Source organism: Nerophis lumbriciformis, linkage group LG21 (genome assembly GCF_033978685.3).
Source record: "Nerophis lumbriciformis linkage group LG21, RoL_Nlum_v2.1, whole genome shotgun sequence".
In the NCBI taxonomy this organism is placed as follows: Eukaryota; Metazoa; Chordata; class Actinopteri; order Syngnathiformes; family Syngnathidae; genus Nerophis; species Nerophis lumbriciformis.
In genome coordinates, this window is record NC_084568.2 from 12,522,501 (window position 1) to 12,547,500 (window position 25,000).

Below are 25,000 nucleotides of genomic sequence, written 5' to 3' on the forward strand. Positions count from 1 at the left end.
ATGTTTTATCACAGTAACATCAGTCTTTGTCTTTATATTATTTTCTGATAGAAGTGATTTTTTTGTCCCACTTACGATGAAAACTGAAGAAAAAAATTGTTTTTCATGAGCTGTGTGTTGAATGTCTGAGTGGGGGTCCTGCTGTACCCCGTTCACAGATCACATATAGTTCACCTTAAAACATTCACATGTTGCACAATGAGCTGCAAGCACGTGATACAGTGTGTAACTTTTTGTCTGCAAAATATATCATTACAGAGTTTTTATGAGCATTTATTGTAATCTAGTAACTGTATTTCATGATTAATATCAGGGCCGGCCGGTTGCAGGCAGGCATAAATGAGGGGGCCTTATGTGCACACGCTGCTCCGTCAGGCTCTAGCACTTTTTTCTTTGCTAATGCAGTAGTAATGTGTGGAGTCTCACTCAAGCACCACCTGACAGTTAGGCACCTCACAGGGAGGAGCCAGGGCTTGGAGGCAGAGTGTAACACAAAGGACAACACCCCAGCCTAGGCCGCATCATCGAGGGGCGGTACATACAGCTGTACCTACTCAATCCGCCTGAAGTCTCACCAGCTGTGCGGCCGGGTGGGGCCCAGCTACAAACTTTTAACTCTGCCTCATTTAGGTCTGGCTCTCCTCTGTGTCAAGGCAAATACCTAGGACATTTAAGGAAGTGTGAATTGGAAAGGATTGAGAACCCCGGATGGGAGATATTTATGTTTCTTAATTGAGACTTTAAGTTGATACTTCCACACCCTGCCCTTCCTAATAAAATTAAAGTTAAATTAAAGTACCACTGATAGTCACACACACACTAGATGTGGTCAAATTACTCTGCGTTTGACCCATCCCCTTGTTCCACCACCTGGAAGGTGAGGGGAGCAGTGAGCAGCAGTGGTGGCCGCGCTCGGGAATTATTTTGGTTATTTAACCCCCAATTCCAACCCTTGATGCTGAGTGCCAAGCATGGAGGTAATGGGCAGAGGTGGGTAGAGTAGCCAGAAATTGTACTCAAGTAAGAGTACTGTTACTTTAGAGATTTATTACTCAAGTAAAAGTAAGGAGTAGTCACCCAAATATTTACTTGAGTAAAAGTAAAAAGTATGTTGTAAAAAAACTACTCAAGTACTGAGTAACTGATGAGTAACATATACACACATATCATATATATATATATATATATATATATATATATATATATATATATATATATATATATATATATATATACACACACACATATATACATATATATATATATACCAGAGGTGGGACCAAGTCATTGTTTTGCAAGTCACAAGTAAGTCTCAAGTCTTTGCCCTCAAGTCCGAGTCAAGTCCCGAGTCAAGTCCAAAGTCAAGACTGGAAAGTCTCAAGTCAAGTCCTAAGTCCTGCATTTTGAGTTTCGAGTCCTTTCAAGTCCTTTTAACCACAGACTAATATATTAACACAGATTGTGTATGCTTTTCAAACGCTGTATTTATTTATTAAAACAAGTGCATTTTAAATTGCAGTAAAGAAAATTGTGCTGACATTGCACTTTATAATAGCACTATTAACCAGTCATTTTAAACATTAACTCATTCCTTTACAGAACAAACACATTGAAAAATAAAGTGCAAATGTACTTATTTGTACAAAAGTGTTAACATTGAAAAAACATGACATATACGTGAACATAACAAAAAAGTTGTACTTTTTATATGTCAGGGCCCTATGCTGCATTGCATTTGCAAAAGACCAAATTAGCCAAGAGTCTGTCAGTCATTTGTGCACGATGGGGGCGTAGTATGATGCCACCATGGCTGAAAACTCGCTCCACTGGAGCACTGGAGGCAGGCACTGCCAAGACTCTCATGGCCACTCGGAACAGTGAAGGAAGAGTCTTCATGTTCAATGCCCAGTACAAAAGGGGGGAGAGAGTTGTTTTGGGTTGGTGCACTACTTGTAAGTGTATCTTGTGTTTTTTATGTTGATTTAATTTAAAAAAAAAAAAAAAAAAAAAAAAAAAATTCATGTGCGGCCCGATACCATTCGATCCACGGACCAGTACCGGGCCACGGCCCGGTGGTTGGGGACCACTGAGGTAAACAACCAACAGTATGTCAGAAAGCTAGCTAAAACGGTACACATATTCATAATATAGTATACATTTTAACTGACCTTTATTTTACTATTTTTGTCTTTTTTTAGGTGGCTAAAATACGCGGTGCTGCTGACCGCCGTCTAACGTTACGTGTGATATATTGACTAACGTAACCCTGCTTAAAAAAAAATCACTGAACAAAAAGTATGAATAAGGTAGTGAACTGCAACAGATTCCCGTGTTTGCAATAACGTTATAACGTTAGCAGTGAGTTTACAGCCTCACTGATTTAACTACACAGCAAATAAAAGTCACGTTACTTAGCCAATAAACGTTATCTTACATTCAAAACTTACCGTTCTTTGTGCAACTTCAAATGCCGGACGAAGTTGGAAGTTGTTGCCTCTCCATCAGTAATTTTCGAACCGCATGTGTTGCATACTGCAAACCGTTTTGTGTTGACCACCTCGTAATTTTTATACCCAAACAAAATTATTTTAGGTATCATTTTTTGTTCACTGGCGTGTGGTTTGGACATGTCTTCTTTGTTGGTTGTCCTGCAATTTGATTGGATGAATGCTGTGTGATGAAAACAAAGTAGATCTAATTTGATTGGCTGTTGTACTGAGACCACACCAGCTGACACACGCAACGCTGATAGACAAGTACACAATGAAAAATACGGAGCGCTCCCGAATAACTTTTTCATCTTTGGGTTTTGGGGAAAGTAGCAAGTCATGTCAAGTCATGTCAATTCAAAAGGCTCAAGTCCAAGTGAAGTCACAAGTCATTGATGTTAAAGTCTAAGTCGAGTTGCAAGTCTTTTTACATTTCGTCAAGTCGAGTCTAAAGTCATCAAATTCATGACTCGAGTCTGACTCGAGTCCAAGTCATGTGACTCGAGTCCACACCTCTGATATATACACACATATATATATATATATATATATATATATATATACATACATACATTGATATATACAGTATATAACTTATATTTATTTTTTTTGCCGTTTTTGTTTACATGTTAATAGTGTTTTAATGAATATACATGCATGTTTAACACATATAGATTCCTTTCTTTCATGAAGACAAGAATATAAGTTGGTGTATTACCTGATTCTGATGACTTGCATTGATTGGAATCAGACAGTAGTGATGACAAACGTCCACGTTTTCAAATGGAGGAGAAAAAAAGTTCCTCCTTTCTGTCTAATACCACATGAAAGTGGTTGGTTTTTGGCATCTTATATGTCCAGCTTCCATATTCGTTTTTATACACTTTACAAGAAATACATTGGCGGCAAACTCCGTAGCTTGCTAGCTTGTTCGCGCACGCTTTCGGAGACTCTTATTTTGAAAGCGCAGGCGCGATGGAGCGGCACTTTTATTGTGAAGACAGGAACTGTGCAGTCAGTCTTTAGGCTTTTGACGGGGTGTACGGTTAAAATAAAAAATGGTCTTTTTTCCTTCACACTTTTGATTGATTGACTGGAACTTTTATTAGTAGTTTGCACAATACCGTACATATTCCGTACAATTGACCACTAAATGGTAACACCCCAATAAGTTTTTCAACTTGTTTAAGTCAGGTCATGTGACCCCTGGCTCTGTTTGATTGGTCCAACGTCACCAGTGACTGCATCTGATTGGTGGAACGGAGTGAACGTCACCAGTGACTGTATTTGTTGAAACGCAGGCACTATGAAGGTCTGTCTGACAGACCAAAACAAACAAAGCGTGCATTAACAGATCGATAAAAATTAGTAGCGAGTAGCGAGCTGAATGTAGATAAAAGTAGCGGAGTAAAAGTAGCGTTTCTTCTCTATAAATATACTCAAGTAAAAGTAAAAGTATGTTGCATTAAAACTACTCTTAGAAGTACAATTTATCCCAAAAGTTACTCAAGTAGATGTAACGGAGTAAATGTAGCGCGTTACTACCCACCTCTGGTAATGGGTGCCATTTTTATAGTCTTTGGTATGACTCACGACCTACCGATCTCAGGGCGGACACTCTAACCACAAGGCCACTGAGCAGGTTTTTTTAAAAGGACCTGTTCAATAAATGCCCCTTTTAGGCTTTCTGCAAACCATATTCTGTGTCTTGGTGAAAATCATGTGCTACATATGGTGGAGAATGCGGGCAGCCTGATTCACGCCAACCAGAAGCACTGAGTGCTTTGTTAAAAAGCAAAGTGAACTTCAAAGTGCAGTGCAAGTTAGTAAAAAAGATTGCTAAACATGTGGCTCTTACACAGGCCCCCGCTCAGGTCCTAACCAAATTGTCGATTGAGGATGATGTGGAAGCATTCTTAAATTTATTCGAGCGCACTGCGGCCCGGGAGAAGTGACCGGTAGCTGAATGGGGATCCATACTGGCATCTTTCCTCACTGGAGAAGCCCAACGTGTGTGTAGCGACCTGGCATTGGCGGATGCTCGAGTCTTCAACAAACTAAAGAAAGCTATTCTCGACAGCCAAGGTTACATTCTGTCTGCCAGGGCCCAACGCTATCACAACTGGACCTTCCAGCCACCGTGACCGCAGGTAGCCGCGCTGCTCCGCCTAATACACAGCTGTCTAACGAGAGAAGGAACCCCCCCCCCGTAGACCGACTGGTGATAGACCGCTGTATCCCGAGCCTTGCCGCTTGATGCCCGAAAATTTGCCTCACAAGAAAGCCCTTCAACTGTGGAGGAGTTGGCGGCCTTATTAGAGAACCACCAAGTGAGCGTGGAAATGCTGAGAGCCACCCGTATGGAAACGGCCAGAGCCACCAGGGAAGAGAGGCTAGGCCGCGACCGCCATTCCTTTACCACTTTTGATGTGTGTTTGGGGTCATTGTCCTGTTGGAACACCCAACTGCGCCCAAGACCCAACCTCCGGGCTGATGATTTTAGGTTGTCCTGAAGAATTTGGAGGTAATTCTCCTTTTTCATTGTCCCATTTACTCTCTGTAAAGCACCAGTTCCATTGGCAGCAGAACAGGCCCATAGCATAATACAACCACTACCATGCTTGACGGTAGGCCTGGTGTTCCTGGGATTAAAGGCCTCACTTTTTCTCCTCCAAACATATTGCTGGGTATTGTGGCCAAACAGCTAAATTTTTGTTTCATCTGACCACAGAACTTTCCTCCAGAAGGTCTTATCTTTGTCCATGTGATCAGCAGTTAACTTTAACAAGCCTTAAGGTGTCGCTTCTGGAGCAAGGGCTTCCTTCTTGCATGGTAGCCTCTTGCGATGCAAAACACGCTTGACTGTGGACACTGACACCTGTGTTCCAGCAGCTTCCAAGACTTGCTTTTTGGTGGTTCTCGGTTGACTCTTGATTATCCTGACCAATTTTCTCTCAGCAGCAGGTGATAGCTTGCGTTTTCTTCCTGATCGTGGCAGTGACAAAACTGTGCCATTCACTTTATACCTACAAACAATTTTCTGCACTGTTGCTCTTGGTACCTTAAGCTGCTTTGTAATGGATCCAAGTGACTTTCCTGACTTGTTCAAGTCAATGATTCGTTTTTTCAGATCTGTGCCGAGTTCCTTTGACTTTCCCATTGTCGCGTTTGTAACCGAGTCTAATGACTGCATCACATGAGCCCTATTTAAATGGGAACAGAGAAGTCAACAGGTGTCGTCAATCATAATCACTCACATGAAGTTAAGAGGCCATGCCATGAAGCTAATTTGATTTGATTGTAACTTTTCTACATCACCAAAATTGATAATGTATGTTGCTGTTTGTATACTTTTGACCCAGCAGATTTGGTCACATATTATGGGTCACAGGAGACCCATAATAAATTCATAAAAGAACCAAACTTTATGAATGTTTTTTGTGAAAGACAAGTATGTGCTCCAATCACTCTATCATATGTCCTTCACAAGTGTATGTAAACTTTTGACCATGACTGTACATGTATATACGTATATACACTTATACACGTATATACATAAATACACGTATATACATGTATACACAGTTATACACGTATACACATACTGTATACGTGTATATACACATACAGTATACGTGTATATACGCGTTGTGGAGTGTCTCTATGTCCTATCAGAGGTAAGAGGTATGCCCAGGTTCAGCCCAGCAGAGATGTGGCCCTAGGCAGAGTGGTTGAGGGGCGGTACCTACCTGCATTCCTCCTCAAGCAGCTCGAGATGATGACTGCTGTGTCTAATCACCAATGGAGGACACCTGGGTTCTGATCAGCCTGTGCCATAAATGCAGCAGCTTGAACCGGGGCTCACTCTGCCTCTGCATAGGATGCTGTCAGGCAGTAAGATGCACAGTCCACTTTCTGTCAAACATAATGCTCGATGTATAAACAGTATATACTAATTGATGCTTTGTCTTTTGTCAGGCAACCAGTGTTGGACAAAGCTAATGTGATGAAATGCAGGATGAAAAGTACCCCGACTGGCAGGATGATTTAAAGGCCTACTGAAATGCGATTTTCTTATTCAAACGGGGATAGCAGGTCCATTTTATGTGTCATAGTTGATCATTTCGCGATATTGACATATTTTTGCTGAAAGGATTTAGTTGAGAACATCGACGATAAAGTTCGCAACTTTTGGTCGCTGATAAAAAAGCCTTGCCTGTACCGGAAGTAGCAGACGATATGCGCGTGACGTCACAGGTTGTGGAGCTCCTCACATCTGCACATTGTTTACAATCATGGCCACCAGCAGCGAGAGCGATTCGGACCGAGAAAGCGACGATTTTCCCATTAATTTGAGCGAGGATGAAAGATTTGTGGATGAGGAAAGTGAGAGTGAAGGACTAGAGGGCAGTGGGAGCGATTCAGATAGGGAAGATGCTGTGAGAGGCGGGTGGGACCTGATATTCAGCTGGGAATGACTAAAACAGTAAATAAACACAAGACATATATATACTCTATTAGCCACAACACAACCAGGCTTATATTTAATATGCCACAAATTAATCCCGCATAACAAACACCTCCCCCCTCCCGTCCATATAACCCGCCAATACAACTCAAACACCCGTACAACACACTCAATCCCACAGCCCAAAGTACCGTTCACCTCCCCAAAGTTCATACAGCACATATATTTCCCCAAAGTCCCCAAAGTTACGTACGTGACATGCACATAGCGGCACGCACGTACGGGCAAGCGATCAAATGTTTGGAAGCCGCAGCTGCATGCGTACTCACGGTACCGCGTCTGCGTATCCAACTCAAAGTCCTCCTGGTAAGAGTCTCTGTTGGCCCAGTTCTCCACAGGCCAATGGTAAAGCTTGACTGTCATCTTTCGGGAATGTAAACAATGAAACACCGGCTGTGTTATCCGGCACAACAGTCAGGGGGTGCATTCTACGGCGGGGGTGCGTTATCCGGCACAACACCTGCCGCAATACACCGCTTCCCACCTACAGCTTTCTTCTTTGCTGTCTCCATTGTTCATTGAACAAATTGCAAAAGATTCACCAACACAGATGTCCAGAATACTGTGGAATTTTGCGATGAAAACAGACGACTTAATAGCTGGCCACCATGCTGTCCCAAAATGTCCTCTACAATCCGTGACGTCACGCGCCGGCGTCATCATACCGAGACGTTTTCAGCAGGATATTTCGCGCGAAATTTAAAATTGCACTTTAGTAAACTAACCCGGCCGTATTGGCATGTGTTGCAATGTTAAGATTTCATCATTGATACATAAACTATCAGACTGCGTGGTCGGTAGTGGTGGGTTTCAGTAGGCCTTTAAGTTGACTACATTTACTCCCCCTGCCTCCGCCTTTGTTAAATAAACCCATTTTCTTGAGAACTGAAGCCTTCTCAGCGTCTTGGTGTTGGGCAGCGTCTACAAGTGGTGGAGAACGTGGGTAGCTGATCAACGCCAAGCAACATGGAGCAATCCCTGACAGCTCTACTGAAAAACACAGGCCGACTTACAGGCGGCAGTGAAAGAACTTTGCAAGAAAGTGTAAAAGGACGCTACGCTAACATGTGCACCAAGCGAAGTGCTAAAAAAGTTGACCCAAAATGATTATGTGGAAGCCTATAATTATTAAACCAAATTGAAAGCAGCCATTCTTGCCCGACACGGCTACAGCCTGCCTACCCGTGCCCAACATTACCATACCTGGCAGCATGACCCAGCGCAGCCACCTCGACCACAAGTAGTTACACTCGTGCGCTTCACACAAAGTTGGTTGACAACCGGCGAGGGTCCACCATGGACAGATGCATACTGGCTTTGCCGCCCGACTCTAAAAAGTATGCGTCCCAGGTGAGCCCTAACACATTAGATGAGTTAGTAGCCCTGCTTGAAAATGACCAAGTAAGTGTGAAAATGTTGAAGACACCCAAGTGTGAACCAGACCGCCACCCGGTTGGGGAAGAGTGTAATGGCAAAGAGAGGTGAAGTGTAGCTGCACCAGTAGCCCAGAGATTGCCTCCATCATATGTAAAAGCACAGGTGCCACAGACCTGAATCCCACCCAGCCAAAGGTGGTATGTGTGTGGCCAAGAGGACCACCTGTCTTGGGACTGTCCAGACAGGGAGCGAGGTCGGGACGTCAGTATGGAAACCCCTCGCCAGAGCCTGTACGTCACATCCTGCTGGGCCCACGAACAAACAAGACGAAGCCACCCTGCCGGTGAGAGTGGGAGGGGAAGATACACATGCCCTATTAGATTCCGGCAGCTCCATCACACTGGTGCGGGCGGATCTGGCGACCACCGCTGAGGTAGAGATGGTTCCAGTGACCTGCGTTCACGGTGACATCCAGCAGTACCCGACCACCTCCTTACATCTGCAGACACCAAGAGGTGAGACCACAGTCCTGGCTGGTGTGATCCCGAACCTCCCTGTTCCACTGCTAATTGGAACCGATTGCACCCTATTTGAGATGTACTGGGCAGCAGGAGTCAGCAAGAGGAGGCCCCGGCGCCAGGGACCTGGCCATCGTAGAGGGCAACTGCCAGTGTATCCAGCCTTTCACACTAGCAGCGACGCACCTCACTGTGACACCAGTAGTGGAACTTCCAGTGAGGATGAGAGGGAGGTCGTGAGAGAACCGGAGGCCCGGACCAGCCAGGAGAGTGAAGTATTCTCAGAATTTCCCCAGCTGGACATGGATAGAGCCGTCACACCAGGGGGGTTCGCCCAATGGAGTGATCCAAATCTAGAACATGTCATGAGGATAGTGATATGATCACTATTTTATTTAAGGACAAAAGTGCAACAAGAAACATATGTTTAATGTACTCTAAGATTTTTTTGTTAAAATAAAGCCAATAATGACATTTTTTGTGGTCCCCTTTATTTAGAAAAGTACCGAAAAGTAGATTAAGAATTCATTTTCTACCACTTGTCCTTAATAATGTTGACAAAATAATAGAATATAAATGACACAATATGTTACTGCATATGTCAGCAGCTAAATTAGGAGCCTTTGTTTGCTTACTTACTAATAAAAGACAAGTTGTCTTGTATGTTCACTATTTTATTTAAGGACAAAAGTGCAACAAGAAACATATGTTTAATGTACCCTAAGATTTTTTTGTTAAAATAAAGCCAATAATGACATTTTTTGTGGTCCCCTTTATTTAGAAAAGTACCGAAAAGTACATTAATAATTCATTTTCTACCACTTGTCCTTAATAATGTTGACAAAACAATAGAATGATAAATGACACAATATGTTACTGCATATGTCAGCAGCTAAATTAGGAGCCTTTGTTTGCTTACTTACTAATAAAAGACAAGTTGTCTTGTATGTTCACTATTTAAGGACAAAAGTGCAACAAGAAACATATGTTTAATGTACCCTAAGATGTTTTGTTATAATAAAGCCAATAATGCAATTTTTTGTGGTACCCTTTATTTAGAAAAGTATCGAAAAGTAGATTAATAATTCATTTTCTACCACTTGTCCTTAATAATGTTGACAAAATAATAGAATGATAAATGACACAATATGTTACTGCATATGTCAGCAGCTAAATTAGGAGCCTTTGTTTGCTTACTTACTAATAAAAGACAAGTTGTCTTGTATGTTCACTATTTTATTTAAGGACAAACTTGCAATAAGAAACATATGTTTAATGTACCCTAAGATTTTTTTCTTATAATAAAGCCAATAATGCAATTTTTTTGGTCCCCTTTATTTAGAAAAGTACCGGAAAGTATCGAAATACATTTTGGTACCGATACTGGTACACTGTACATCAAAATGGACAACACTAGTACATACCAAGTGGGTGCAGCCCTCAGGTAGCAGTTTCTGAAATAAAGAAATCTTAGTGAATCCATCCATCTGAATGTAGCGGCATTTAAGTCCCATCTTAAAACTAATTTGCATATTCTAACCTTTAAATAAACCCCCTTTTAGACCAGTTGATCTGCCGTCTCTTCTCCTTCGTGGAGAGGGGAGGAACAGATCAGGTGACCACAGATGATGCACTAGCTGTTCAAAGTCGGGACCCGGGGTGGACCACTCATCTGTGCATCAGTTGGGGACGTCTCTGCGCTGCTGACCTGTCTCCACTCAAGATGACCCCCTGCTGGCCCCACTATGGACTGGACTCTCACACTATTAACTAGATCCACTCAACGTCCATTGCACCGGTCCCCTCCAAGGTTTCTCATTGAGCCCATTGGGTTGAGTTTTTCCTTGCCCTGATGTGGGATCTGAGCCGAGGATGTCGTTGTGGCTTGTGCAGCCCTTTGAGACACTTGTTATTTAGGGCTATATAAATAAACTTTGATTGATTGATTGATTGAATGTCTAACGTATATCGTTTAAGCACCGTCTAGCAACACATATCAACTGCCTGTCGAACAAACTTAAATCATCAGGGTTCCTAATAGTTTCTGAAGGAAAACAGCATTACAGCTTCTGAAGAAGAACCCGCGTTTTCATAACAAAGGGCGAGGATAGACTAAAGCATGCAGTTGGCAATCACAATTTAATAGTATTTAACAGTATTGATATCATGAAAAACAAGTCTAACCTACCCCTAGAAGTGGATATTTGGCATAATGACGACTGGCGAGTGTGATATTGTCAACTTCTCATGCCATCTTTACCTTAATAATGCTTCATTCATTCAGCAGGTGTCATAATGAACGAGTCAGCGATTAATTTTCCCTCAGCGACCGATGGGGGCGAAAGTGGCGCACTGCGTGAGAAATCAGCGAGTAGCCGGAAAAAGAAGAAGAGAGGGGCTTTACAGCGACCAATCAAATGAGCTCCTGGGAGCGCGGGGCGTGGTTATCCCTGCCCTGCCTGGCTAATCGGTAAACAAACCCCGCCCACATTGTTTGGTGCCTCCTCGGAGCCGCTGTGAGGTACTTTACCGTAATAACCCGCATATCACTCAAAAGTGCAAATTGAACCATTGAAATACTTTCTATAGTTCAAGACTTACGGTAATTTGAAAACAGCACTGTACATCAGAACGGCGGCTACAGATTCGATGTTAAAGGTTTAACAAAATAATGTACTTTCTCAACTTCAAAGAATTTGATTTGAGCAGCAATACATGACAAGACCAATGGAAACCTATTATTATATACAGTAGCTATTATATTTACATTATTCCGTATGACTGCAGTATTAGTCACAACAGCGACGCCAACCTTTGCTTTTGAGGTCAGCGTGTGTGACACTAATAGTGGGCGGGGCTTCGGCCAAGTGCTAGCAAGACAACATGTTTTAATATAACCATACCTGGAATAGTGTCTCTTTAAGAGTATTTGTATGGAGGTTCATTTGTGTCTTTATTACCAAAGATTTTTGGGGGGACACTGAATTTATGTAACTAAATATTTTGCATTTAAATTTTGAGAACTGATTTTTTTTATTTCAAATTATGTTGACAATTTCACTGAATACAAGTTTGTTTGAAAATTCCATCCATCCATCCATTTTCTACCGCTTATTCCCTTTGGGGTCGCTGGAGCCTATCTCAGCTACAATCGGGCGGAAGGCGGGGTACACCCTGGACAAGTCGCCACCTCATCGCAGGGCCAACACAGATAGACAGACAACATTCACACTCACATCCACACACTAGGGCCAATTTAGTGTTGCCAATCAACTTATCCCCAGGTGCATGTCTTTGGAAGTGGGAGGAAGCCGGAGTACCCGGAGGGAACCCACGCAGTCACGGGGAGGACATGCAAACTCCACACAGAAAGATCCCGAGCCCGGGATTGAACCCAAGACTACTCAGGACCTTCGTATTGTGAGGCAGATGCACTAACCCCTCTGCCACCGTGAAATTCAGTTCATCAAAACACAGTTGTTTGATATTCTGTGTGTAAAAGCTCAGTGTAAACAAACCTGTGTATGAAACAAATCACTGTATAAAAATTTAGTGCAAGAAATTTGGCGCAGAACAAAAGTCGGTGCATAAAAATTCAGTGCAGAAAATTGCAGTTCAGAAAAATTCAGTGGAAATGGATTGAGTGCAAATCAATCGGCGCAGAAAATTTCAGGGCAAAATAATTCACAGTAAAAAACTTCAGCGCAGAAAAATTCAATATATAAAATTCAGAGTAAAAAAATTCAGCGCGGAAAAATGTGTAAAATTCAGGGCAAAAAATTGGGGGCAGAAAATCTCAGTGTAAAAAAAATTCAGTGCCGAAAATTGCGGATCAGAAAAAATTCTGTGCAAATAAATTGGCGCAGAAGAATTCAGTGTATAAAAATTCAGAGCAAAAAAAATTGGAACAGAAAAAATCAGTTTATAAAATTCAGAGTAAAACAATTCAACGTATAAATGAGTAAAAATTCAGCGCAGAAGAATTCCGAGTAAAATTCAGTCCAAAAAATCAGGGTATAAAAATTCAGTGCAAAATAATAAACACAAAAACATTCAGGGCAAAAAATCAGTGTAAAAAATTTGCCGCACAAGAATTCAGTGTAAAAAAGTTTGTGGCACAAAAATTCAGTGTACTGACTGAAGAATCGATCTTGTCTCAGCATCAGTCAATAAGGTGTTAATTTGCCGGAAGCAAGTCTTGAGGTTTGAAGCAACAAATATTTAAAGTTAAAAAGTAAAGTTAAAGTTAAAGTACCAATGATTGTCACACACACACTAGGTGTGGCGAGATTATTCTCTGCATTTGACCCATCACCCTTGATCACCCCCTGGGAGGTGAGGGGAGCAGTGGGCAGCAGCGGTGGCTGCGCCCGGGAATCATTTTGGTGATTTAACCCCCAATTCCAACCCTTGATGCTGAGTGCCAAGCAGGGAGGTAATGGGTCCCATTTTTATAGTCTTTGGTATGACTCGGCCGGGATTTGAACTCCCAACCTACCGATCTCAGGACGGACACTCTAACCACTAGGCCACTGAGTAGGTGCTGATTATGTTTTTTTACACAAATTCTTTTCAAATATTTTATCAAACTGATTTTTTAAACACACATTTCATGAAATTGTAAAAAAAAAAATTCAGTTGCATAAACTCAGTATCAGAAAAGAAAGATTTTGTAATAGACACAAATTAACCTCATATATTTGTATTATTTACTCATCATTAGCATAAACTTTTTTATAACATGCTTTTCTTTGTTCACTTTGTCGTATACAAATGTCCTTACCCTAATCAGAGAATGAAAATTGAAATGAAATAAAAACGATTTCACTGTCTCCTGCAATTTTATTGCAACACACACGTACAAAATAATCAGGCCTCCCAAAAAAGCCAGCCAGGTCCTGGGGGTAACTCGTACTGTACATTGCCGCCTATCTTCAATTATGCAAATGATGCATATTTTGTTGGATTTGTCGTGATTTTTGGGGTTAGGGTTGCAAAGAACACTAGTTAAAACAGACTAAATTCAAAGTTATTGGGCAAAAAAGGCATGAAAACACTGCAATCTTTTGAAAATTCCACCGGTCTTTTTTTTTTTTCACTCACAAAAAAAAAAGCCTGTGAAATCCTGGAAAGACGATCCAGTAACGACCTCGGCAATTTCTGCACGATCGGCAGAAAATACACGTCCGCTACACGCTGGATGTAGCAACAAGCTCCCTCATTGGTCCATTTGGTCCGACAGTTTGTGAGAGCCCACTAAAGTTTGGGTGATTGGTCCAGCTCGTGTTGCATGAGCTTTGGCACGACTACAGCCAGGAAGGGATTCATATGGCCCCACTCCTGGGTGGGTCTCGCCTGAGCGGAAGATTTTTTTTTGCAATGCAGTCTGCTGAAAATGACGGAAAGCGCCGCTCAACAAAAGCAACTGCGGTCAAAGTGATAATTCAACACTCTACCGACGTCTGGCGGCTAAATTGGAAAGTCCGCCCCCGCAATTCGTCACGTTTCATGTGTCAGGTAAACCGCGGTCGAATGGGGCCATGTAAGTCCCCGTCCTGCTGTAGCTTGGGCAAAGGCCGCTAGAAGCGGAGTGTTCTAGCTGACGAAGCACTGGGAAGAGGAAGTAACGACATCGTAACATAAAAGGTGGACGATGAGGCGAGCAAGCGAAGCTCGTTCTCGTCCACTAGACGTTCTGCTAGTTCCGTCCGGCGCCTGACTGCGCCCTCAGGGAAGGACAGCGTTTGAACTTTCAGCTATGTCCATTTGTTCGCCCTCGTCCGCATTTGGCTCCACCCCTTCCGTCCTGGTCTTCGTAGCTATTTTCCACTCGTCACCGACTTGTTCCCCAATCATAATCCTGGTCTCTCTGCGCTCCTTCGTCACCTCCATCCTGTCGTCCTCGGCCTCTTTCCCTTCTTCCTCACTGTCCTCCTCCAGTGTCTTCACCTCGTCTTTGTCCTCACCGTCCTTTTTTGTCTCTTCACACTCAACCGTCTCCTCCCCTTTTTCTTTAGGCTCCTCCTCTTGCCCGCCGTCCTGTTCCTCTGCCGACGTCTCGTCATCTTCGGAGTCCTCGTTGTCCTCCATACCGAGGTCCAAACCCCGTTCAGACGGCAGAAGAATGTCCTCCAGACTCTTGAGGAGATCATGCTGGTTCTCCTGGCGGTTCTGACCTTCCTCGACGTCGTCATTGGCGTGCTCCCGCCTGGGCAGGATGCCTGTGAGCTGGAAGGACTTCCTCCAGAGCTGGCGAAGGTCTTTCAGTTTTAACAAGGCTTCCACCACCCAGTCCAGCAAAATCCCAGTGACGTTGTCTTGCAGGTGGCACGGCGACGCCTCTTCCAGCTCTTTTGAGTTGCCGGCGATGAACTCGGTCCAACGACAGCGCAAGAACCGCTGCAGAGCCGGCTTGAGGCACAGCAGCACCGGCTGAAGGACAAAGGAACAGCCGGCAGGGATCACGGCCGGAAGAGTGCCTGATCCACTGATGTTGCCAAGAAAAACATCTCCCGTGTGTTCTTGGTGCTGGTCTAAAACCAACATGGACTTTTTGTGGTGAACTGGCCCAGAGAGATACTGAAGCCAAATCCTTTTAGTCCAGATCTTGAATGCATCGCCAGCTGACGGGCTCTCCAAGTGTGTTTCTAGCAAAACAAAGTCCGTCAAAACCTTGTGGGCCGGCTTCCTGTTGCTCAGCACCAGGGCGGGCAACATGGTGCCGTCAGCCAGCAGGGTCAGGTACACCGTGACCACAGGCGAGGACCCGGTGAACTGCAGCGCCTCCGTGCGCTTGCTCAGTTCTGGGACGCCGGTGAAATCCAGAAAGAGGCAGAATTCATCCACCAAGGCTATAGAACCTTCTGAAAGTTCATGGACCCGGACGACTTTCTGCGTGAACGCCCTGAAAGATCGGATTTTGGCTTCCAAAGACGGCGGCAGCACCGACCTTCCGCCGGCGTCGGAAGGGCCGAGCTTGTACCGAAGCATGAAGCGCACGGCCCAGTCGCACGAGATCTGGAAGCTGTCGCCAAACGCGCCGTTCTTCTTTAGCACCGACGCTTTACGGAAGAGGTTGCTCTCGCTGATGGGAATCTGCTGCTCTCGCTGGCTCAGCACCCAGGCAACCATGCCCGCCTCGCCTTCGCCGTACGCGTCCTCCTTTCTCGGCTTCAGACGCTTCCTGGCCTCCTTCAGCCAGGAACGGATAAGCTGCGGCTCGGTGGAGAAGACGCACGAAGCTCGGCGAAGTCCGCCACACAAAGCCAGCAGGGCCACCTGCAGCTGCTGAGGCGAGAGGAAGTCCTGCTGCTCGTTGGGGATGGACGCAGCCGACTGCTTGCTGTCGTCTTCCGGACACGGAGATGGCGATTGAGAGGCGGGCTTTTCCTCCTTTATAAGTGTGTTTTCCTCGAGCTCGTCCACTCCCTCGTCTTCAGAGAAGTCCTCTACAGGGGCCATGTGGTCCTGCACCTCAGCAGCCTCGACCTCTCCGCTGCAGCAGAGAAACAACGTCAGAAAGGGTCAGCAGATACCAAGATGGCACACCAACCGTTGGACAAGCTTCAATTACCTTTGTGCGTTCTTGAGGAAACCCACTTTTGTTGAGCCTGTTGAGAATAAAAAGCTTTTAGCAGCAATTGGATCTTTAGATTCCATACTGCTATCAGTCCGATATCAGCAAAAAAGCAAGTGTCGGGTTGTATGGGCTTTTTTTTTTTTGGTCTCAAACTGAGCACCCCCCTACCCCTTAGGAATTTACCGTAAATTCCGGAATATAATCCGCTACCTTTTTCCTACACTTTGAACCCGGGGTTTGTAAAATGGTGTGGCTAATTTATGGATTTTTTTTCTACTAATGCCCATAATATTTTGAGGTCCGATAATGGCTTTTTTACCGATATCCGATATTCCGATATTGTCCAACTCTTAATTACCGATTCCGATATCAACCGATACCGATATATACAGTCGTGAAATTAACACATTATTATGCTTAATTCTGTTGTGATGCCCCACTGGATGCATTAAACAATGTAACAAGGTTTTCCAAAATAAATAAACTCAAGTTATGGAAAAAAATGCCAACATGGCACTGCCATAATTATTATTGAAGTCACAAAGTGCATTATTTTTTTTTAAATGCCTCAAAACAGCAGCTTGGAATTTGGGACATGAGAGAATGAGGAGGTTGGGGGGGGGGGGTATATTGTAGGGTCCCCGAAGAGTTAGTGCTGCAGGGGTTCTGGGTATTTGTTCTGTTGTGTTTATGTTGTGTTACGTTGCAGATGTTTTCCCGAAGTGTGTTTGTCATTCTTGTTTGGTGTGGGTTCACAGTGTGACGCATATTTGTAACAGTGTTAAAGTTGTTCATACGGCCACCCTGTATGGCTGTTGACCAAGTATGCTTGGCATTCACTTGTGTGTGTGAAAAGACATAGATATTATGTGATTGGGCCGGCAGGCAAAGGCAGTGCCTTTAAGGTTTATTGGCGCTCTGTACTTCCCCCTACGTCCGTGTACCACTCTGTACAGCGCCGTTTTAAAAAGTCATAAATTTTACTTTTTGAAACCGATACCGATAATTTTCGATATCACATTTATCGGCCGATAACATCGGCAGTCCGATATTATCGGACATCTCTATTCAAAAGTTTTCAGTAAACCCAAGCGGAGGACTGAAATAATGTGTCATTGTTTGTGCTATGGCGCCATATTTTGGGTCAGTTCGCTTACTGCATGTGCTGCGGGTTGAAAATGTACTTCCTGTTTTAATGCCTTAAATCAGGAGAAAAGCTGTCCATAACAGTCCAACTCAAAATAATTTCTTCATTAATCACTCCAAGCAACGTTTGTAAGTTTTACAATATAACTAAAACTATTCTTACTTACTAAACCGTCCCATGTGTGATGTCTGTAGGAGTGTTTTCATGCATATGTGTACGTGCAATCGCAATGTAATCAAGCTAGCGTTGTCAGCATTAGCTAATATGCTAACACTACTTGTGTGTGATATAATGTGCGATACAAGCAGTGTTGCAGCGTGTTTACTTGTGTGAGATCATGTGCGATACAAGCAGTCCAGCAGCGTGTTTACTTGTGTGAGATAATGTGCGATACAAGCAGTCCAGCAGCGTGTTTACTTGTGTGAGATAATGTGCGATACAGGCAGTCCTGCAGCGTGTTTACTTGTGTGTGAGATCATGTGCGATACAAGCAGTCCAGCAGCGTGTTTAATTGTGTGAAATCATGCCCGATAATAGCAGTCCTGCCGGGTGTTTACTTGTGTGTGAGATCATGTGCGATACAAGCAGTCCTGCAGCGTGTTTACCTTTGTGTGATACAAGCAGCCCTGTAGCATGTTTACTTGTGTGTGATATGTGATACAAGCAGTTCTGCAGCGTGTTTACTTGTGTGTGATATCACGTGCGATACAAGCACTGCTGCAGCGGGTTTACTTGTGTGTGATATAATATGCGATACAAGCAGTCCTGCAACCTGTTTTTAATTTGTGCAAATCTGGACAGCCAGTTAACATCTAAATGTTCTCCAATAAGCACACAATTACTTCTATTTTAGTCAAGTCATTTGCAAAAAAGTAAACATGCTTGGCTATAGGCTATTAGGAGCGAGCAGCTACGCAACAGTTAGGCACACAATAGCACAAAAGCTAGACATAGAGGTAAAACTCAAAATTTAAATATCGTGCAAAGGTTTGTTTATTCCAGTAATTACATTTACAAGGCGAAACTAATATATGACAAACTTGTAACATGCAACTCAAGAGATTTCAAGCCTTCTTTTTAGAGATTGACCGATTACCAGCACCGATATTTGGCATTTTGACACGTATCGATAGTAGGGCTGCGCGATTTTGAGAAAGAAACCTAATCGTGATTTTTTTCGTCCAAAACGTTAGTCGATTTGCAATGTTTATACTATATATTTTATTGTTTATTTTTATTTTATTTTAAATGCATACAAGTGTGGAAATGATGAGTGAGGGAAGACATGCTACTTTTAGACTGTCAATCAACATTCTTGTCTCAATGTGCCACACATTAGAAGAAAATGCAATAATTGACTTTCAATAATATTTGTCTTTATGCAGACAGACTCAGAGCTTCAGTCTACATAATGCTCTTAAACTGAAGAAAACACCCATAAAAACTATACAGTGATTATAATGTAATCATACTATATAATAGTAATGCGAGTAACCATTTAAAAGGATATAAACTTATATTTCTCATTACTGTAGAATTGTTTACCATTCTACTGTAATTGGAAGGTGAATAACATCGTTAAACTAAATAATTAAACAAACAAAACAATAAAATGGACTAATTTCTGTAGGCAAAAATTTTACTGAAATGTTTTTTTCTGTTGCCATTACTTGATCACTGCACTTTTTGGGGGGAATTTTGCATATCATTCAGAATTACTATGAAAGACATGACGACAGATGTATTTTTAAAAAATGCATTCTAACTCGTAAATAAACGTAAATATAGTCAATTTGCAGTGGAGCCAATGTGAGGTCCTTTATTTTGCTAATAAAATCCAATAAATAGCCATTCAAAAAGCGCACCATGACTAAATTTACATTTTATGACTTGAATATTAACACGTATTAGTGATATTGTTATAATAAGTGCTAACGCAGACAAACTATTCATAGCGGCGACGTGATCACTACCGTGCGTCCCTATTGTTTACATCAGGGGTGTCAAACATACAGCCCCCGGGCCGTATCAGGTCCGCGAACATGTTTAATCCGGCCCACAAGATACGTTTTCTAGGTATAAAAATGAGCTGCAGTTTTTTTAATGAAAAAAACTGCTGTTCTAAATGTGTCCACTGTATGTTGCAATAGCAATTCAAGTGTAACCCAAGTCACACATGACTCTGTTTAAGGATGACGTGTCAGCTGACTTTAAACGCCCTCTGGATTGGCTGCCGCTACTCCACTCAGCGCAGGTGCAAGCAATCAGCTGCTCCTAATGTGGCTGGCAGCAGATGGCGGCAGACTGATGCAGTAGCAACACACAATACCTTCTTTCATTGTAAATGATCCACTCGAACGATAAAATAACAAAACGGTAGGAGGCAAAGAATTAAGTCAACAATATTATCATCTTTCCGTGCAGCCCTCGCAATTTGGTTGACGACACGATGCACATCCTGAACTCCGTTGTAAAAATGTATCTTTCTATATTTGTTGTTTGTTCTACTTTTTCATCCTTAAATCTACCATGTTCACATTGAATACGTTTGTAGTTATGTTACCTTGATTTCGGCTATGGTGTCATTTTGATAATTGTTTAGTTTATATTATAAATAAAAATATTTGAATGATGATAAATGAATGTGTCATGGCAGTTGCGGATGTCACCATGCAATGCGTCAGTTTGACGAAACACGTTTTTAATGGTGAACTGCCAACATGAGAATGCTGAACAGGAAGCGCTTAAAGTTTAATGGCTTTTTACATACACTGAGACAAAGTCTAAGTTCTTTGTGTTCTTCATGGAGTTTTTGAAATCGCACCAATTTTTATCTTAACTCAGAACTTAAGTTGTTTTCCCAAAAGGATTATTTGTAACGTGTACATTTTCAGAATGGGGTTGTTCAATTTTTGGCCAAAGTAAGACCAAGAAAACAATCTGAAATAATGTTTATTTTTAAGTTATTATGCCATGATTTTACCAGTCCGGCCTGCGTGGGAATAGATTTTCCTCCATGTGGCCTCTGAGCTAAAATGGGTTTGACACCCCTGGTTTACGTCATCGAGTAGTCTGCTGCTTTCCTTGCCTCCCTGCTCCTAGTAAGTTTATTGTAGATCATAAATAATGCCTCTCACCTGGATAGTAGATGGCTGAGGATGTAATCCAACAAGTTGGTACACTTTGACAGCCAATTTAAACCCGGAAATGGCGAGAATGACACAAAAAGCAATTGGCTCCATCCCATTTTCTTTGCGAGGATTATAAAACATTCTTTATCTAAACGGGAATGTATGGACGTCCTAACAGTCGGCATCCTAATGACAACAGACCTTGTACAGTAAGTGATGTTTTATTATGTTTGTTGGCTATCATGAAGTCTACAGTGAGTAATAATGTGATGAAGAAAAAAAAGCAAACAATGCGTGTTTGAAATTAATGCTTAAAATGATCAAAATACGTAAATTTTAAATGTTATTATGAATGTTAATAAATTACATAAATACCGTATTTTTCGGACTATAAGTCGCAGTTTTTTTCATAGTTTGGCCGGAGGTGCAACTTATACTCAGCAGCGACTTATGTGTGAAATTATTAACACATTACCGTAAAATATCAAATAATATTTTTTAGCTCATTCACGTAAGAGACTAGACGTATAAGATTTCATGGGATTTAGCGATCAGGAGTGACAGATTGTTTGGTAAACGTATAGCATGTTCTATATGTTATAGTTATTTAAATGACTCTTACCATAATATGTTACGTTAACATACCAGGCACGTTCTCAGTTGGTTATTTATGCTTCATATAACGTACACTTATTCAGCCTGTTGTTCACTATTCTTTATTTATTTTAAATAGCCTTTCAAATGTCTATTCTTGGTGTTGGGTTTTATCAAATAAATTTCCCCAAAAAATGCGACTTATACTCCAGTGCGATTTATATATGTTTTTTACCTTCTTTATTATGCATTTTCGTCTGGTGCGACTTATACTCCGGAGCGACTTATAGTCCGAAAAATACGGTACTTAAATCATGTATATAAAACCTCAATGGAGGTGTTTGGATGTTTTCTTAAGGGATTTATAGGCAGAATAGAGTGTTTCGCATTTATTTAATATTTAGAATCCATCCATCATCATGTCTTTCATAATGATTGAGAACGATAGGCAAAATTCCCCCAAAATGCAGTTCCCCTTTAAGATGGCATTGAGGAGAGCAGAGTCTTACCTTTGTTGATGGGCGACAGCCCGTGAAACTCCCAGAAGCATCGAGGCTGCTTGCACAGGTTGATCCGACACACCACGCAGCCATAGACGGTCTCGTGGCGAATGTTCTTTACGTTGCAGTTGCGGCACCTCTTTGAGGCAGAGCCGATCTTGGCCAGCCGGTGCCGCTGGATGGTCTTATCCGTGCCCTCTGCCTTCGGCAGATGCCAGCTCGCGGCCCCAGAGGACCCCCGCACACAGTCGGCGAGCTGGCAGCCGAGCTGCTTTCGGAAGTTGACTTGCATGAAGAGCCCGTTGTGCACCCAGGCCGGCGGGGTCTCTTTGCGGCTCTCGCGCAACACAATAAACGCGTTGACCACGCTGAGGTTGACCAAGAACCAGAAGAGACTACGCCAGTGGCGGTCCTGCAGGATGCCACCGAGGGGGTTGCAGGCAAGTAGCTGCTTGCAAATGTCCACCCCCCTCATGTTCTCTTGCAGGAGACGGAAGGCCATGGGTCGATTCATGGGCTCCAAAGCACCCACTTTGGTCTGAGACCGTCTCCACACGGTGTCCGCTTTGCCCGCATCGGCATTGGTAGACAGGCAGCCCATTTCCTTGGTGTCCTTCCAGCGCGTGGCTAGCAAGGGGCCGAGACTCCTTTGCAAGAAGTCCCCTGGTTTGTCCAGACGGCCCTCCTCCCACAGCCCTTTGGGAAGGATGTGGCTGAGGGGCGGGAAAGAGCTGGATGTGTAGACGCCGCGCTCCAAAAGCTTCTGCACGAGCGGGACTGATGTGAGCGAGTTGGCCAAGTAGAGCTGATGGTGTTTGTCCTCCAGACCCTTGACCAGCTCCATCACCACGGTGAAGCCCGCTTCTTGTTTCAACTTCTCGCCTGTTTGGATGAAGAAGTGGTGGCAGTAGCCGGACTTAGAGTCACACAGCAGCCACACCTGAGGCTGGCTCTTGGAGTCCCCTGTGCCGAGGACTCCGTCTCCCTCCAGACGGGGCAGCAGAGCCCTGTCAATGCTCAGGCAGCAATTTGGCCGGTAAGCATCCCACATGGACCCGCCTAACACATCCAGCATCGGCCTGAAGATGTGCAGCGAGTCGTTTGGGTTGCCGGTGCGGCGATACTCGTCCGTAGTGAAGCTTCCCATTCGAATGTTGGACGCCAATTGCTTGAAGCGCGCAAGGGTCATCGTGTGTTGGAACGTGCGGCTGTTCTCGTGGTCATTGCACGACCAGTACTGCGCCAGCTCGGGAAGGTTCTGAATCCCCATGAGGATGCACAGACCAATGAAACCTTTTATCTCATGTGTGGTCGCCGGGATCCAGTCTGGGCATCCGGAGCCCAGGTACTGGCAGGTCTTTACATGGGCGTTGGTCTCTGTGGCGATCAGTTCTACAAGGGCCGCGGGGAACATCAAGTTGAAGAAATCGATGGCATCGCTGTTCTGCTGCAGGGGGTGGTGAGGTCCACTGGCCTGTTTGAACGGGAGCACGCAGGACTTCCTGCTTGAGTTTTCTAAAGGCTGTTTCCAACAATCGACCGACCTCCAGTCCTCACTTTGGACAGAGTCCACCCCCTCAGCCGACTTTGGAGCCTCCTCATCTGAACACAGCTGGATATCCGATTCAATGTAGACTGGAAAGAAGAAGAACATTTCCTTTGAGAAATATGTGTTCGCAAAACAATAAATTAAATAACTGTTGGGGGCGTTCTTACACCAATTTATTACTAAACATGAGCTGAAACAACGTAAAGAACGTAAACAAAGTGAACGTGTGCACGAATGATCGACCAATTATCGGCGCCGATATATGACATTTATCTGTATGTTTTTTTTTTAACAACTACAGCAGCAGACACAATATATACTTAAATGATACCAGTATTTACTATAAAAACTTAAATAATTAGTCAAGTAGATAATAATAACCACTGCTCAAGCACAGACCCGTTTCACTCTTTAATTAGCGTTTTATCTATCTATCCAAATTGGATCAAACTAGAGTAAAATGTTTGCCCATCCGTATAGCATGTTTAAAATAAACCTAAACCATAACCAAATGGACAAGTGACTGAGGCGGAAATGTCACTGATCACTTACAGCTGTGTGTGTGTGTGTGTGCTTCCTTCCTGCGCCAAGTACAGAGGGGAGCGGGGCTGTAGCTGTGAGCCAAGTCTTCCAACACGGAAGAAAGCAAGGTCTTATTTGGAGGAACTGATTAGGAAATGACGTCTTTTTCACCACCATAAAACTTAACACAAACTGCACCGCGCGCCAGTAGCTACGATATTGAACAACAAATCAATGATTGAAGTGACAAACTAGCCATCCAAACAATACCCCGTTTGTTGAAAAGAACAAACAGCCATGGAAGCACATTCAGTCCATTTATTAATAAGCAGAGGTACACAAACCAGTGAAAGATTCAAAAGAGCTGCAGGCCATTGTGCAGATAGTTAAAAAAAACAAGCAAATACGCTTCTGTTATTGTTTATGCTATGGCACCATCTTTCGGACGCGTTCGCTCACTGTCGGTGCCGTAGTGGTGCACTGCCCTTCTGTTTAGACTGACATTTCAACCGGAAGTAGAAGTCCTGTTCCGTCTTGTAGTCGTTCTACTTGTATGGATTGCTCATTCTTCACTCCAAGCAACTAAAACCATTCTTACTTACTAAACCGTCCCAAGTGTGATGTCTGCAGGAGTGTTTTCATGCATAATTTGTACGTGCTATCCTTATGTAATGACACTAGCGTTGTTAGCATTAGCTAATGTGATAACACGTTTACGAGTGTCTGTGTTACAATGGCATTTTTTTTGTATTGTTTGTTTCACACATTCCTCGGTAAATTCACCAAAACGTCACAGTGGAGTTATTGAGTCGGTTAAACTGATTGGAGAGCTAGCTTCCGCAGCTAGTGGGTCCATAACGATGACTTCTGTTTTGTTTGATCATCCGTTTTACTGCCGTGTTACAGACACCTTTTGAAAACAATTAAGGTAAGTAAAAAAAACATTTACAAAATATTGCGGTGTAAATAACTCATTTCACAACATATATATCTTCGGCTTATAGTCAGTGCGGCTTAAATGCGGAAAATATATATTTTTTCTTCCAACATTTAGTGGGTGCGGCTT

General features: G+C 43.1%; 2 protein-coding genes and 1 long non-coding RNA gene across 8 annotated transcripts in view; 1 reads left to right on the top strand and 2 right to left on the bottom strand.

Annotated features, from left to right (window-relative positions):
- The window catches only part of selenbp1 (selenium binding protein 1), a 31,899-nt gene extending 20,692 nt beyond the window's left edge, over nt 1-11,207 (bottom strand). The window contains exons 1-2 of one of the 2 annotated variants that reach the window (XM_061983013.1): nt 11,173-11,207; nt 8,568-8,731 (exon numbers count right to left, since the gene is read on the bottom strand). In XM_061983013.1, the coding sequence (XP_061838997.1) occupies nt 8,568-8,731; nt 11,173-11,192 (184 nt within the window). In that variant the 5' untranslated portion in view covers nt 11,193-11,207. Of the gene's footprint in view, nt 1-8,567; nt 8,732-8,847; nt 9,005-11,172 lie in introns of those variants that run through there. The other variant, XM_061983014.1, reaches the window with a different exon arrangement.
- LOC140679675 (uncharacterized) overlaps nt 1-17,005 on the top strand; it is a 348,204-nt gene extending 331,199 nt beyond the window's left edge. Inside the window, exon 3 of the long non-coding RNA XR_012051044.1 lies at nt 16,790-17,005. This is a non-coding gene — a long non-coding RNA (uncharacterized lncRNA). The remainder of the gene's footprint in view (nt 1-16,789) is intronic.
- Nucleotides 13,735-25,000, bottom strand: part of pogzb (pogo transposable element derived with ZNF domain b) — a 35,807-nt gene continuing 24,541 nt past the window's right edge. For all 5 annotated transcript variants that reach the window (XM_061983024.1, XM_061983023.2, XM_061983022.2 and 2 more), the window contains 3 exons: nt 21,873-23,498; nt 16,486-16,522; nt 13,735-16,407 (listed from right to left, as the gene is read on the bottom strand). In XM_061983024.1, coding sequence (XP_061839008.1) covers nt 14,640-16,407; nt 16,486-16,522; nt 21,873-23,498 — 3,431 coding nt within the window. In that variant the 3' untranslated portion in view covers nt 13,735-14,639. The remainder of the gene's footprint in view (nt 16,408-16,485; nt 16,523-21,872; nt 23,499-25,000) is intronic.